The 16,142-nt window shown below is 43.8% G+C and overlaps 1 protein-coding gene across 1 annotated transcript in view; it reads left to right on the forward strand.

Annotated features, from left to right (window-relative positions):
- SYT9 (synaptotagmin 9) overlaps positions 1-16,142 on the forward strand; it is a 139,399-nt gene that overhangs the window by 91,383 nt on the left and 31,874 nt on the right. Inside the window, exons 4-6 of the mRNA XM_081152952.1 lie at positions 9,403-9,523; positions 10,971-11,142; positions 13,271-13,400. Coding sequence (XP_081009078.1) covers positions 9,403-9,523; positions 10,971-11,142; positions 13,271-13,400 — 423 coding nt within the window. The remainder of the gene's footprint in view (positions 1-9,402; positions 9,524-10,970; positions 11,143-13,270; positions 13,401-16,142) is intronic.

Below are 16,142 nucleotides of genomic sequence, written 5' to 3' on the forward strand. Positions count from 1 at the left end.
CCCAGGGAGCTGGGCTACTGAGGCTGCTGCAAATATCCGGGACCCTGGCAACCCCTCTTCACTTGTGCATCAATTCCTTAACTCAAAAAATGTTTACCGAGCTATTCCTAAGTGTCAGCCACTGGAAGAGGTGGATAGCAGGACTCGGCCTTGAAGAGTACACAGACCAGTGGGACTGAGAAACATGTAACCAAATGCGTTAGTATAATAGTTACCGCAAATATTCGGTAGTTACTGCATACCTATGTCTTCTCGTTTAACCTTTTTAATAACCCTGTGCTTTAGATATTATTTCAAGTTTCCAAATGAGGAAACAAAACACAGAACAGAGAAACTGAGAAATTATGTAGTTTATCTAAAGTTGCATAATAGTGAGGAGCTTCCGATCAGTTGCACTTTATGTTCAGGCTTCAGGGCCTTAAAAACCAATCAAATCATCTTCCTCAGCTGTATACCCTCAACCTCAGTTCCCACGCATCAGAAGCAAATACTTTCTACTACTTGAACTGTTTCTTTTAAACTTGTGCACTGTTGGTGGGAATGGGTGCAGCCACTATGGAAAACAGTATGAAGGTTCCATCAAAAAATAAATGAAACTGCTTTATGACCCAGCAATTCCACTTCTGGGTATATAGCCAAAGAAACCCCCATATATATTTTTAAATACTTTATTTTATTTTTAGTTTTAGACTTGTATTCAATTTTATTATGGAAGATGAGGATTTCGCTCATAAGTTCACTACACACACTTCCTTCCCCCATCGTCTCAAAATAGTTGTATCATAAATTTGTGGAGATATCGATTCATGTCTATGCCATTATTGTGTAAACTTTGTTTAGAGCTGAACCGTGTAGTGTGCTGTGATTACATTGTCTCTCCCCCCCGAGTTGGTGTTTGTATCTTTAGCGTGGCTCTTTCTGCTGATCTCTGTTCTCATATCTAATTGGCTGTCGGTCACTTCCCCATGTGGCTGTCACATTCAGCAGGCGCACAGCTGAGTTCCTGAGCTCTCCACAGCCCAATGTCTTTCCTCCTTTCCATTTAGAAATGAGGGTCACTGGCAACTCTACCTTTCCATTAACTCAGGCCAAAAATACGGGAATCTTCCTTGACTCCTCTCTGTCATTTAATTTAATAGAAAATCCTATTTTATCTTCAAAATTTGATGACTTCTCACTATCTCTCCTGCTTTCTCTGGACCAAGTCACATCACCTTTCACCAGGTTCGTTGCCACAATTTCCTAACCGATGGCTCTGCTTCTTCCTTGTCGCCTCAGACTGTTCTCAGCAGAACAGCCCGGGTGACCCTATTCAAATAAAGTCACAATGTGCTACTTTTCTACTTCACTCCTTTCAATGGCTTCCATTCCCACTCTGAGCAGAAGCCAGAGTCCTCTCGACAGCCTGCGTGGCCTGGCCTCTCACCCCATCATCTTTCCCCTCGCCTTTCTCACTCTCTTTTCCCTTCCCCAGACGCAGCAGCTCCCTCCCGCCTCAGGCCCATGCCCTTGCTCCTTGGTCTGTGTGGAATCTTCCCCGGTTAGCTGCATAACCAGCCTCCTCGCCTCATTTCTCCAGGCCCTTGCTCAAAAGCCACTCTCTTGTGAGGCCTTCCCTTTAACAGTTTATTTAACCCCTCAACACTGCTTGGACCCCTTCTCTACTTTTTCCTTCCCCTCTCCATTTCATTATACATGTGTGTTACATACATGTTTATGTATAATTAATTTTATGAATTACCTTGGTTTTATTTGCCATGTGTGGGAGTGGATGTCCATGCAGCTATCATTAATTCATCCCAAACTTTGTCCGATGGTTAAGTCTCTTAGTAAATACATCAGGTTTCATTTCTTTCTGTAGAGGACAGCCTTTTAGAGCACAAAGCAGGGAGTGCCATGGAGAGGCAGATGAAGATAACCAGTGTGGAAGACAAACATTCATACACATATGAGTCCATTTCTGAGATCTGCATACAGCTCCATTGGTCTGTTTGCCCTGCACAAATGCCACACTAGTCCAGTCCATTCTGGATTCTAGTCCACAGCATTCTACTAAGTCTTCCTATCCAGTAAAGTAAGGTCTCCCAATTTATTCTTCTTCAAGAGAATCTTGACTGTTCTTGGCACTTTGCATGTCCAAATAAAATTTAGAATCAATTTGTCAAGTTGTAATGTGATTGGAATTTAGCCTGTATATATAGGTTCAAAGAATATCTTTGTAATATTGAGCCTTCCATTCTATGAACATAGTATATCTCCTTATTTATGTAGACCTTCCTTAACTTTATTCAATAATGCTTCATTTTTTTCTGTAAAGAAATATTGAACATTTTTGGGTAAATTTATTCCAAGATAATTGATGCTTTTGATTCTATTTTAAGTGAGTTTTTATTCTATTTTTAATTTTTACCTTTTTTTACCTGGTATGTAAAAGTGAAATTTATTTTTATTCATTGATCCCATATTCATCAATCCATAAATCACCAATAAACATGCTTATTAATTCCAATAATTTATTTGTAGAATTTTTTTATTTCTTTACACATCATATCATCTAACAATGACAATGAATTTTTTATTCAACACTTTACACCCTTGATTTCTTTTTATGCCTTGTTTCACTAGCTAGGACCTCACATACAATGTAGAATAGAAGTAGTAATATGTCTCGTTTCTAACATTAATTGAGAAGCTTTCCACATTTCACCATTAAGTACACCATCAAGTTAGCCTTCTTTTTAGATCCCCTCCATCAGATAAGCAAATACCTCTTCCATACCTGGTTTTTTAAAAGCTTTTAACATAAATAAATGCTTGATTTTTATCATATTTTTCTACATTCATTTAATTATATGATTTTCTCTTTATTTTTTTATTATAGACAATTATGTTTTTAAATTTTTATATGCTAAGCCAACCTTGTAACCTTGAGATAAAACACATCTGTCAGTAATATATTATCATTTTCATGTTTTTCTGCATTTAGTTTTCTAACATTTTGTTTAATTTTTTAATCTCAGTTGAAATATAATTGGTCTGTAATTTTTCCTTTCTTGTAATGTCCATCTCAGATTTTAGTACCCAAAAAAAATGGGATGGCTTCAAAAAATGAATTTGGGAATATTCCCTATTTTTTCTTTTCTGAAAGTGTTTGTATGATACTGGCTTCACTTCTAACCTAAGTATTTAATAGAATTCACCAGTGTACCCAACTGGGCCTGAAATTTTCTTTATGGTGAGGTGTGTCATTACAGATTCAGTTTTTTAATGAGCCATAGAATTCAGCCTTTAATTCTTCTTATATTGATTTTACAAGTTTTATGTTATGAAAAATTCATCCATTTTGTCTATTTTTTAAAATATGTGGGCATAAAGTTGTGCAGTGAAGTGGGGTGAGGTAGGGAAGGTGCTTATCCGTCATTCTAGCCTGGGATAAAGATCATTGGCTAGGAGGGTAGAGCCACTGCAAGCACTCAAAATCTTGGAAAGTTAAAATCCCCAGACAAAGAGTTCCCTTTTTTCTCTTGCTCTTGTGCTCTTGCTCTGCTCTTGTTCTTTATTGCTCCATGGCCCACACTCTCCTGCACACTCCTCTCCATAGCCATGTGGCCTTAAGCAGCCTCATGGCCCATGGCTATGCAGATTCCACATGCAGGATGCTGGTCTGGACTGGCCTTTAATATAGAGCAGAAGTTCTAGGCAGTGGCCTTAATTCTGGCCCTGCTGAGGACAAGATTGGACTTCTTCCATGGCAAGACGGACAGAGATGGCACCTTGGAGGGGAACCCCCTTAATTTTACATCATCAATAAAGCTTTCCACAAAACCTCATCCTCCTGTGGGTGCCTCAGGAAATTCTTTTCCTCACAGCACCCCAAGAACTCCATTTCCAGCGATAACACCTTCAGTTATAAATATAGACAATTAGGGGTGGCCTAGAATCAGAGGAAAACCAACATCATGAAAAAGAAGGTCCAAAATAAATAGATCAACTGATCACTGGGGGAAAAAAGATTAAAGCAAGAGAAAGAATTTGACCAAACAACATCAGTGAGAACAAGATATCTAAATACCTTCGGAGGAAATTTCAGAAGGTACAACTACAAAGTAGAAGTACAAAGAAACAATCTTAAAACCTCCTTGAGAGAGAAAAATTCTACAAAAGAATGGCATTAAACACCCCAGCTGGAAGTACTAGGAGACATTGTGACAGAATAAAATGATTCTAAGATAAAATTATTTCAACCTAAATTCCATGCCCTGCCAACTTTCTTTTAAGAATTAGAGTGCAATAAAGATTGTTTTAACTACCTGTGAACCCTCACTGGGAAAAAAGATACTCAAGGACATACTCAAGCAAAATGAAAATTGTATCTAAAATGCAGGGATGATGTGGGTTTTAGGAAACTACAGTGAGCCAAGAAATGAGAACATTTTAACCATAGTTTAAATGTTTGTTAATAATTTGGCTGTGAAACATCATGGAATAGTAAGAAACCACATTTTAAAAGACAAAAGCATAATAAATTAAATTCTAGGAAGAATAAGATTTGGATACAAAATTTACAAGCTGATTTAATAGACATAAAAATTTGTCCCCTACAAATAGAAAATACTCATTATTTTCAGATACATTTGAGCACAAATGAATGGTATAAGGCAGGCTAGGATAATTCTGAACTCAAGGCAATAACACTAGAAAACAAAAATATAGTCCTCTGCAAAACCTGTCTTCTCAGAATTTTTAAATCCCCATTATTATTTTGCATAAAATGAAAATTAACCAATTTTAAGTGTATAAGTTTTGTCACATGTGTAGTCATGTAGCCACAACTATAACCATGACACAGAATATATCTGTCATCCCCAAAAGTTTCCCAGTGCCCCTTTGCAGTCAACCTTCTCTCCCAGCCCTGGTTCCTAGCACCCACTGATCACTTCCTGTCACTGTAATTTTGCTTTACCTAGAATTTCATACAATGTGTTGTCTTTTGTGTGTGACTTCTTTCACTCAGCGCAATGCTTTTGAGATTATTCTTGCTCTTTCTTGTATTGGCAGTTTGTTTCATTTGGTTGCCAGTAGTATTTCATTGTATGCATATGCCCCATTTTGTTTGGCCATTCCCCATTTGATGCTACATTTGGGTTTCTTTTCAGTTTGGGCTCAGAACAATTGCATACAAGTCTCTGGGTGGATGTGTGATTTTATTTCACTAGGTAAATAACTAGATGTGAGATTTCTGGATCATTTGGCAAGTATATGTGTAGCTTTAAGGGAAATTGCCAAACTGTTTTTCTAAAATGGTTTTAACATTTTGCCATTTCAGCAGCAGCTTATCAGAGAATCAGTTGCTTGGCATCTTGGGCAACACTCTTTCATTTTAACTCTTCTAGTGAGTGTGTAGTGATATCTCACTAAGGCTTAGTATAATTTTGATGAAATGACTGTTCATATCTTCTGCCCATATTTTTGTTAGGTTGTTTCTCTGAGTTGTAGGAGTTTTTTATGTATTCTGAATGGAAGTCCTTTATTAGCTATATGGTTTGCAAGTATCATCCTTCAACCTAACTTAAAGTTATATTATACTACTTGTACTATATATAGCACAAGAACCTTAACAACAGTTCTAGTTTCCTGTCCTCCCAGTGAATAACCCCAGTAGAATGAGAATTTCTCAATATTGATTTTCCAGTCTCAGAGAGGACTCTAAGCTCCCCTGCTTGGGTTACATAACTCATCCCTAAACAGACAACAGTAGACTGTGACATGAATATTTGGATAAGCCTGAATTTCTGCAGCAGCCCTTCTAAAACTTCATGGAATTGAGAAAGAGCTCACCAGAAGAATCCAGCAAGAGGAATGCAAAAGTGTACTAGTTAGACAAAAACTAGAGCTGTCATAGACCATTACAGGCAAACATATCACAGAAAGAGTTTACAAATTGGCAGGTAGAGAATTCACACACACTTGCTGTAAATCCCCAATGTATCTTGCCAACAACACTGAACTTGGACACTCAAAGCAAGAGCAAATGAAGCATATCTCTGTATGACATTTTCCTTCCCCTTGTACCCCGGCCCAGGGCACTCAGCCACGAGTGAAACTTCTGCTATATGGTTCCTGTCAAGCTGAAAAGAAGCCATATACTCCCCACCCTTTTATGCTTGACTTTTATCAGCATTCCGGAAAATTTTTTTTACTAACAATATAAGCACTTCTGTATAATGCTGTTTCTCAACTTTGCAAACTATTGACATTTTGGGCCAGATAATTCTCTGGAAGGAAGGGCTGTCCTATGCATTACAGGATGTTTAGCAGCATCCCGGGACTCCACCCACTAGATGTCAGTAAGACACCCACCTCCCTATTTATGAAAATTAAAATTTTCTCCAGGTAGTAGCAAATGTCCCCAGGGGAAGCAAAATTGGTCCTGGTTGCTAACCACTGGTTTAAGGGAACATTTACAAATATCAAGATCTACGGGTTCTTCTTTTTTCTTTTTATTGAATTTATTGGGGTGATAGTGGTTAACAAAATTATACAGGTTTCAGGTGCACAATTCTACAGCACATCAAGAAAAAACTCTACAGGCTCTTGACCTCAAATTAAGCATCAGATGGGGAGAAAGCAGAGTTAGCATTAGGTGCCATCAACTCCTGTTCCATGTCCCAGCAATCCCATCTCTTGTGAGGGGACCATGTGTTTTTCACTGCTGCTGCAAATGCAGCCCCCAGCACCTGGCACAAAGCAATGCTCGGCAACCACAACCACAGCAAATGTTAAAAGAATAAGTGAGGGGATGGGTGGATGGGTGAGTGGATGGAAAGAAAAATATGGATGATAATTCATGGTGTTACCCTGGGAAAAAGCGTGACATAGGTGGTATGTACATAAGAAGAGGAGATATCTTACTTAAAAATTTCTGTGTTTGAATTTTATCATTTTTATTCTCATAGCATAGAAATTTTTAAATGATTTATCTTTAAAGCACTTGGAAATCAAAGCAAGCATTTTCTCTTTGATAACTATTTCTTTAATTTGCCGGGTTGTTGGTTTTTTTTAAGTACAAATGTGGATACTAGCCCTAGTTCACATTCTGGAAATCAAAGCAAGCATTTTCTCTTTGATAACTATTTCTTTAATTTGCCGGGTTGTTTTTTAAGTACAAATGTGGTTACTAACCCTAGTTCACATTCTGAAGCATCACCAAGTCTGAACTTCTGATTTTTTTTCTTTTAACTCATGAGCCAACAGTCATATAATATAAATATTTGTGAATGGGCTATATGTTGGAAAAAAATGTACTTGGTACAAAAGCAGCCTGACACACCACATTCAATTCCGTGCATTGGCCTTGAGGATGTCACACCTCAAACCCTACAGAGCTTTTGCCCTCGGGAATTGTATGCTGAAAAGATTGGTGGTGATGAAGCTTCATGGAGTGATTTTGGTCACTCCTGTTTTAATTCGTCCATACAAGATTTTCTGGGCAGGATGAGAGGAGAGAAGGAGTGAGCTGGGTGCAGCAGAGCCCTGTGAGGGGAGAACAGGTGTCTGGCCCTTTCTACTTAAGGCAGACAGAGGGCCGAGGAATAGGCCAGGGAGTGAGGAAGGGAAAAGATAATTTGTGGGGCCGGCTGTTGCTTGTCTTTCTCCTGCCACAGCAGACTCTGGGTCGGATTCTCCCTCTTCAGTGAGACAGACACCCCCCCTGCAGTATGGAACCCAGTGGTGCAAAGCAGTCCAGCACCTGCCCATGTGACACCCCCATCCTGTAGAAGTCTCATCTCTCCCCGTCACCTCCACCCCAGAGGGAAAGGCCCAGCCACCCAGGTCTTTTGAGGTCAGGGTTCCAGGAACCAGAGAGCCTGTCCTGTGAGGTGAGATCATTTGTTTACAAGAGGCAGGTGATGCCGAAGATACAGAGCAATCCATCCGCCTTAGGGACCAAACAGATTCCCCCCACCTCATCCGCCACCAGAGTGGTCAAGGCAGGGAGGCTGGGCGAGGTGACCTTCCAGAGCTGAGTCTGTGCTTCTAAAAATAGAAGCATCGTTGGAGAATGGGAAGGGGAGGGGAGGCTATGGAAGTTGGGGACAAAAACCGGATCCCCAGAGCATTGTCAGAATGCAACTTTATTAATTAGACACTCACCAGCTTGATAACCTCAGGTATCACAGAAATTGAAGCTAAATAAATTGGCTTCGTTATTTTCCTTTCTGGTTACACTCTTTCTGGGATAAAAAGGAGAAAGGGAAGCATGTCCTCTGACTTACTTGAATGGCTGTGTACTGCCCAAGATGTCTTCCCCAACAGAGGGAAACGGGGGCTCCTTAGAGACACATCAGGAGAAGGCAAGCTCTGCAGCCATGTGGGAGTCCCCAGGGGTGGGCGGTAGGGCCTTGGGGCCTGGGGCCCAGCCATCTCTCCCTGCATGGAGACTGCACGGGGCTCTGTCTAAGGCTGGGTATGTCCAGGGCTGTGATGTGCGGGGTTTCTAGGTGCTGCTCTTGTGCTTCTGAAGGGTCCTTGTCCAGAGCCATGTGAGGACAAGGCGTTTCCAGGGTCCGGTGGAGCCGTGTGCTGGTCTGCAGAGGTTGTGTGAGACCAGATTGTGTGCAGTGCTCTGGCGGGTAGAGGTGCATGTGTGTATGGGTGTGAGTGTGTGAGTGTGTGTGTGAGTGCGTGTGTGTGTGTGTGTGTGTGTGTGTGTGTGTTTTGGGGCATGGGGTGTTTGCAAGAGTTTAGGAGGGGTATTGTGGCAAACTTGGGGGGCCTGTGTAGGGCAAGTGTGCATATAGATAGTGACTATTTGGAGGACTTTATGGGCCTATGTGGGGCTGGTGGAAAGAACAGTGGGGGAGGCCATGTGGGAAACAGGGCGGGAGAGCCTCCGAGGGGCTGTGTGGGGACCTGTTTGAGAGATGGCCTGGGGCTGTGTGGAGCATGTCTATGCAGGCTGCTGTGGGGGCCGCACAGTACCTCAGTACCTCTTTGTGTATGTCATCCTGGGGGCTCTGTGTAGACTGTGACGGGGATATGAGTGGACCCACAAGGGGACTCTGTTTGGAATAGTTAAGGCTGTGGGGGCTTCTGCTCTGGGCCACGGGGACTTGTGTGAGGCTGCAGGACTGCAAGCGTCTGGATAGAGGGTGACAGAGGCCCTGGACGGCCTCCACAGCTTTGCCATCTGAGGATGGGCCGGGCTTCCTTAGGCTGAGGGGCTCCCAAAGTGCAGGCGTTCATTCCTCTCCAGGTGACTGGCTGCAGGCGAGAGGCACCGGGATTCAGGAGATGAGCGGAGGGGGCAGTGCTCACCCTTCCTGCGCTGCCCTGCGGCCGACCCTCTGCACGCCAGGCTGGAGATGCTCCCTAACGCTTCAGCGTGTGCTCTCTCAACAGGACAACGTGGACCTGGGAGAGCTGATGTTTTCCCTCTGCTATCTTCCAACGGCTGGCAGGCTGACCATCACCGTTATAAAAGCAAGGAATCTAAAGGCCATGGACATAACGGGAGCATCAGGTGGGACACTGTCTGATTCAGACTTTCTCATGTGGTTCTGTTGTAGGACCTTATGAAGTTTCTGGTAGAGTGATAAACACATGGACCCTGGAACCAAACTACCTAGGTTTAATCCCTGTCCTGGACCTAATCGCTGTGTGACCTTGGGCAAGTCACTTAACCTCTCTGGGTGTCAGATTCCCCATCTGGAAAAGAGGATAATAACAGTAACTGGCTCATTGGATTGTTATAAGATTAAATGAGTTAATACATATAAAGCCATAAGAACACGCCTGGTGCGTACTAGATATAGCCTATTATTAGCTATCAGCATTATTATTCTTTCTTAAGTCTTCGTCACCATAATTGTGAACTGGGCCCACAATTTACATATGATGATACAGCTTATCTAATCAAGTCTTTCCTCAGATATAAGCAGTTACCATCTCAGGTTTACTGAAGATCGAAGAACCCTCTATCCTTATAAAAGGCTCATTAGCAAACTATGGAGTTTTGTTTTTCCAGTGAATCAAATATATACCTTAAATTCTAAACCCTAAAAAAAAAGCCCCGAACTGCAGTTCCTAACATATAGATTCACGAGCAACCTCTGCAGGGGCTCCCGAAATGTGGTCCTAAAATAATACCCAGTCTACCAGCTGTTGGTCACTGAAATAAAGGACATCAGGTGCAGTATATTCTGCTTCCAGTCTTCCAGGGTTTTTCCAAGCAGAAAAAAGACTTGTTCCCTTCTGGCCCTCTAGGTCCCTCCTAGACAGTGTATTGTTATGCAGGTGAAGAGAGAAGAGCTCCCCACTGAGCAGTAGGGCAGTGAGGTGGAACCAGGAAAGTCTCCCTGAAGCAGAGACCAGCCTTGTCACCTGTCACCCCATCCCAGCGTCACACCACAAGCAAGCCTGCTCCTTTCTCTCCATGACATGCTAAACTGCTTCCCCCTTAGCAACCTGGCTGCAGGCAGCTTCAGGGCTCAAGGCCCTGCACCTAGGAAACCGACCCCTGAAACTCCGCCTGTCCTCAGGGAATTCAGCTCCTCCCTTTCCCAAAGACCAGATGTTTAGGAAAACATTGCCAGTAGTGGCCCAGAGTTGGGCCTGCAGCTGGCTCTCCAGGCCTTGAAGGTGCCTTTGGGTTTCTCTCCCTGTCCCAGCCAGGCCGGTCGGAATTCTAGCTGGAACTGTTTCCAATTTGGTAACAGATTTTTTTCACACTATTTTTAAATTCCACGCATTTTGAGGAGACAGTGTCCTGTGCTTTTTCGTGAATGAATGACTTAATTCTGCTAACTCTAGTCACTGCCCAGGCATCGTATTAATGAAACTCCTCAAACTGCAGCCGACAGGCAGGAGCAGTTCCGCACACACGGCCCGTGAAACCCCGCGATGGTGGGGCCGCCGGCCTAAGCCTGCACGTGTCCTCACGGCTCCCCTGCTTCTCGCCGTCCCCACAGATCCCTACGTGAAGGTCTCAATGATGTGCGACGGCAGGCGGCTGAAGAAGAGGAAAACGTCCACCAAGAGGAACACCCTGAACCCTGTTTACAACGAAGCCATAGTCTTTGACGTCCCTCCTGAGAACATTGACCAAATCCACTTGTCCATAGCGGTCATGGACTATGACCGGTGAGATGCCTGCAGCTCTTTCAGGGCAGGTCCCCTGTGTCCAGGGCAAGGGGAGGGGTGGGCAGCCACCATTCTTAGCCGGTGTCCCAGCAGCAGGAAGTGATACGAATGAGCGGCACATGGAAAGCTGATTGACAAGGGATCCAGACCGCGCTGTTGAGTCGGGTTACGACAGGGCCCCTTAGCTCTCCCAGGCTTTCCTCCCCCTTTTAAATCTCTTTCTCCTTCTGCACCCTCCTCTCCCCCCACCTCTTCCCCTCTCCACCCCAACACCCCCTCCCAAGAACCCCAGCATGGAGAACTCTGGCCCCACAAGTCTAAGTCTTCTCTTGGCAGCCCTGCCTGGCCTTCAGGGGAAGGGTCCACTCAAACCAGCAAAGTAATTGCTTTAGCCTGACCATCAACATTTCCAAGCATATAACTTTGTTATTTTTTCCCCTTCTCCTAGCATGTTTAATAAAGATCATTTCCATCCACTTAAGCCTGAAAGCAAACACAGAAATATTCTCTTGAAAATGCTAGAATCACTATGGATGACAGGGTACATTAAAATGTATAAGATGCTCGACTTTCTAATTAATACAGCACAGAAGAGATATTTATAGCCTACATTGTAGCCAATTGTGTATTTAAAGGACAGATTGGAAAAACAGTCACTTTAATATGCAAAGAAAGTACCAACAGGGAATTATATATGTTAAACCAGTCATTAGAGTGAAATGAAAAGTCTCTTTTTAATTGGAAACCTCCCACGTGGTCTGGGTACAATTATGAAAAAAATCATTCTGACTTCTAATATAATCTTCCAAATATTATTTGTAGCTAGAAATTTTTCCACATACCTCTGCAATGTCAACAAAGCAGCTCCAGTGCCCTGAACACTCTTTCCAGCAGATGCCTGGGGGAAGCATAACCATCTTCCAGCCCCAGGCCCACGGGTGGCTGAGTTGCCATGGGTGTGAGAGCCCATACTGGGCAGGAGACCTCTTTCTGTCTCCTCTGAACGACATACAGCACCAGTAGTGTCAGGCCACGGGAGGGGACATTGCCCACCAACTATAGAAAGCTAGGCCAGCATTTTTCAAGCTATTGCCAAGTTTCCCACATCGACAAATCTGATTATGTGAGCTCTGCTTCATTTTAATTCTCAGTAAACTCATGAATCTGGCCTGGAAAAATCCATGGCAGAATTCATGGAGCTTCTGCATGCAACTGATTTTTTTTTCCAACTGATTTTAATCACCATAGACTCGAGTACCCTTCCCCAGCTTGTTTCCCCCTTACTTCCTACCCAAATAGAAGGGAAAACAGTCATCTTTGCAGGAAGAAAAAGGAAGGAAAGTCTGCGTGTTTGGATCCCAGAGAGTTAAAGGATAGCCATGTCATTCTATTTGTACAAAGGATCTCTCGCCAAAACCTGCTAAGGAAAAAAAATGGGCCAAGGGAGGGACCTAGCCAGGGAATGTTTCAGAAGTATTAGCCCTAAAGTTAAAGGAGCTAAGGATTTTTTTTACAATAGGGAAATCAAATCAGGTCAAAGAGAAAAAGCTGGGTTTGGAAGGAAGGAGGAAAGAGCATGAGAAAACATGTTCTCTAAAGAGAGGGGGAGCAAGAAGACCCAGGAGCTTCCTCAGCTCTGCCCTCTTTGTGAGCTCAAGACTATGGCCCCAGACAAAGAGCTGCCCCCTGATGGGTACTTGGTTGCCTCTTGCAGGAATCTGAGCAACTGTTATTGCAAGAAACTCCATTCAGGTGGCCCCCTTTCATTACATGGATTTGGAGGCCTGAAGGTCAACCTAGTTCCAAAACCAAACAGAGGTGTCATCCTTAGCGTGCATCAGGGAGCTCTTCAACCATAGGGTTCTTGGGAACAAGCCAAGTCATGCCATGTGACACTTTCGTGTTACAAACCCTAGGTGTGTGAGGGCCAGGCTCTGCTCTTCCTTTCCATGCCACCGAGTACAATATTGGATCCCAAGTCTTAGTCTCTGTTAAACTTTCCATCTAGTTTTAAGTTAGGGAATGAAAAGAATCACCCTGCCCCAGCTCCTTTATTGGTTTAATTGAGTAGTTATTGTTCTTGCATACCAAAATTTTAAGAAAAAACTATTGTGGGCCATTTTCACAGTATAGGTCACAATGAGATCATCGGCGTGTGTCAAGTAGGCAACAAAGCTGAGAGGCTGGGCAGAGACCACTGGAGTGAAATGTTGTCATATCCTCGGAAGCCCATTGCACACTGGCATTCCCTGGTGGAGGTAAGACCCACCCCAACATACTCCAATTCATGGAAGAATAAATGCTTGAATGTTGAGGTGGAGGAGCCACCAAAAATGTGAGTGTATATTTCCTGGGCTGTTAGGAACTACATTCAATCTGAGGCTCAGTCTGTGATCTCCACCTGCCTGGTGGGTTTTGAGCCAAGGTAAGGGATCATCCTTCACATTGACTGTCCTTTAAAAAGGTCAAGATTCCAGCCTGGCCAGCATGGCTCAGCGACTGAGCATCGACCTATGATCCAGGAGATTGCGGTTGGATTTCATTTCAGGGCATGTGCCCGGGTTTCGGGCTCGATCCCCAGCAGAGGGCATGTAGGAGGCAGCCGTTCAATGATGCTCTCATCACTGATGTTTCTGTCTCTCTCTCCCTCTCCCTTCCTCTCTCTCTGAAATCAATAAAAATATTTTTTTAAATAAATAAATAAATAGGTCAAGATTCCAGCCCTGGCCAGTGTGGCTCAGTTGTAGGAATATCGTCTTATACACCAAAAGGTTGTGGGTTTAGTTCCCCATCAAAGCATTTGCCTAGGTTGCAGATTTGATCTCCACTTTGTTTGGGGCGTGTGTGGGGAGCAACCGATCAATGTTTCTCTCTCTCTCTCTTTCTCTGTCTCCCCCATCCTTCCCCTCTCTCTAAAATTCAATGAAAAATGTCCTTGGGTGAGGGTTAAAAAAAGGTCAGGATTCTCTGATACTTGCTTTGGGTTGACATTTGAAGGACACCTGCAGGATCTGGGTGAGTGTGGCATTTTCGGGCTATCATATATAGTGACTTACGCCTGGTGTCAGAAAGAACTTGAGACTAGGAGAGAGGAGGCCTAGACTGACTCTAGTATGAATGAGTGATTCTGGACAAGTTGGTTAGTATCCGATTCAACTACATATGATAAAAATATAAAAAACAATAAACCACAAAACAACAGTTGAAATGAAAATTTATTTCTGTCTTACATAATAAAGGTCAGAGGAAGGAAGCCTAGATTATTATAGTGGTTCCATGATCAACAGAGACCTAGACTTCTGTGTTTCTACCTCACTGACCTAGTATGGGTTGTTGTTTTCTGTTGTTTGAGGTCACCTCATTGCACAACATGGCTGCTAAGGTCTAACCATCACATATCTTATAAGCCATAGAAAGGTGCCCAAAAGCGCACACATTCCTTTTCAAGGATTTTCCTTGACGTCTCATGCAACACTGGTACTGACAATAAACTTAGTCACATAGACATGTGTGGGAAATGTATTCTTTTTGTTTTGTGGAAATGTGCCCAATTAAAAACTAGGGTAAAAATTTCTTACAAGGAAGAAGAGGGCGGTGGATACCTGGAGGCAATGGACAGTCATTCTGCCTCTCATACTCTCATTCATTCTCTCACTCCCCGTCGTTTCCTTCTCATGCATTCTCCTCCCACTCATCTTTGCTCACTGACTCACACTCTTATTTACTTACTAACTCATTCTCTCAAAAATAAATTGCATCCACTAGGTAACATTTCTGAGGGTCAAATGCCATATTAGGTACAGAAAGTAGATGTGAATAAGAAACCATCCCTTCCTTCCCTTGAAGAGCGTATACACCATAAGAGAGACAGACTGTGGTGAGTAAACTAGTCTTTAAAGTGCACGTCTGTGCCTGGCAGGCGTGGCTCGGTGGTTGAGCATCGACCTAGGATCCAAGAAATCAAGGTTCGATTCCCGGGTCAGGGCGCTTGCCCCAGTTGGGGGCTCGATCCCCATTAGGGGGCGTGCAGGAGGCAGCCGATCAATGACTCTCATCATTGATGTTTCTCTCTCTCTCGTTCTCTCCCTTCCTCTCTCTGAAATCAATAAAATATATATATCTTTTTAAAAGTGCACATTTGTAATCGTTGTCATCCACACCCAGTGCTACAGAGCATGAAGCAGGAGCGTGTTGTCATGCTTAGATGTAATAGTCCACGGAGCATTTCTTCCTCCTGCTCCTGGTAAGTGAAGGGAACTGAGCCCGTGGGAACAGGGACACCAGGGAGTCTGGATTTCACGCAGAGAACTTTTCTCTTAGCCCCCCACTGCAGACAGCTGTGTCCCCTGCAAAGCCATCCTGAGAGGCCAGCCCCAGAGCCTTGCTCAGTGTGGGCTCTGCTGCCATTGACAGGTTAGTCTGGTGGCAGTAAACATCCAGGCAGCTGTACAGCAACCCCTGTCTGGCCTGGGGACAAAGGGACAGTCTTCCTTTGTTGGAGATGGTGCCAGAGGGAGAAGAGCAGGACAGGGTTTATGGATTGATTCTAAGCTTCAGGGTATCAGGAGAAGCCTTGGGCCTCCAATTTTCAGGTCCCTGAGGACCCCTCTGCCCCTGGGCCATCAAAACCAAGACACTTTCTTTCCTGGACTCAAAATTAATCCCTAAGGAAGACCCACGGGCCCTCTAAAGCTGGAGAAGTAGCTGGAGGGCTGTGCTGACTGGACCGCACCTCACTCCCTCAGCTCCTGGTGCGGGTCTCAGAGGCATCCGTCCGTCTGTGGGCTCATTAAGTCGCCTGTGCCTGTCGCTAGCAGTGGCCGTTAGAGAAGTTGTAATAGACATTTTGCACCCTTGTAAGTCACCACTGACTTCAGTTCTTATTTGTAATCTGGCGTGTGAAACAGCGTCAGAGCTCCGTGCTTCTCACGACACAGGACTCAGGAAAGGATCGGGATGAGACGAGGAGCGCAGTGTGGGGCTGAGGCATGAGCCCCGAC

The sequence above is a fragment of the Miniopterus schreibersii genome (assembly GCF_964146895.1).
Source record: "Miniopterus schreibersii genome assembly, chromosome: 12".
In the NCBI taxonomy this organism is placed as follows: Eukaryota; Metazoa; Chordata; class Mammalia; order Chiroptera; family Miniopteridae; genus Miniopterus; species Miniopterus schreibersii.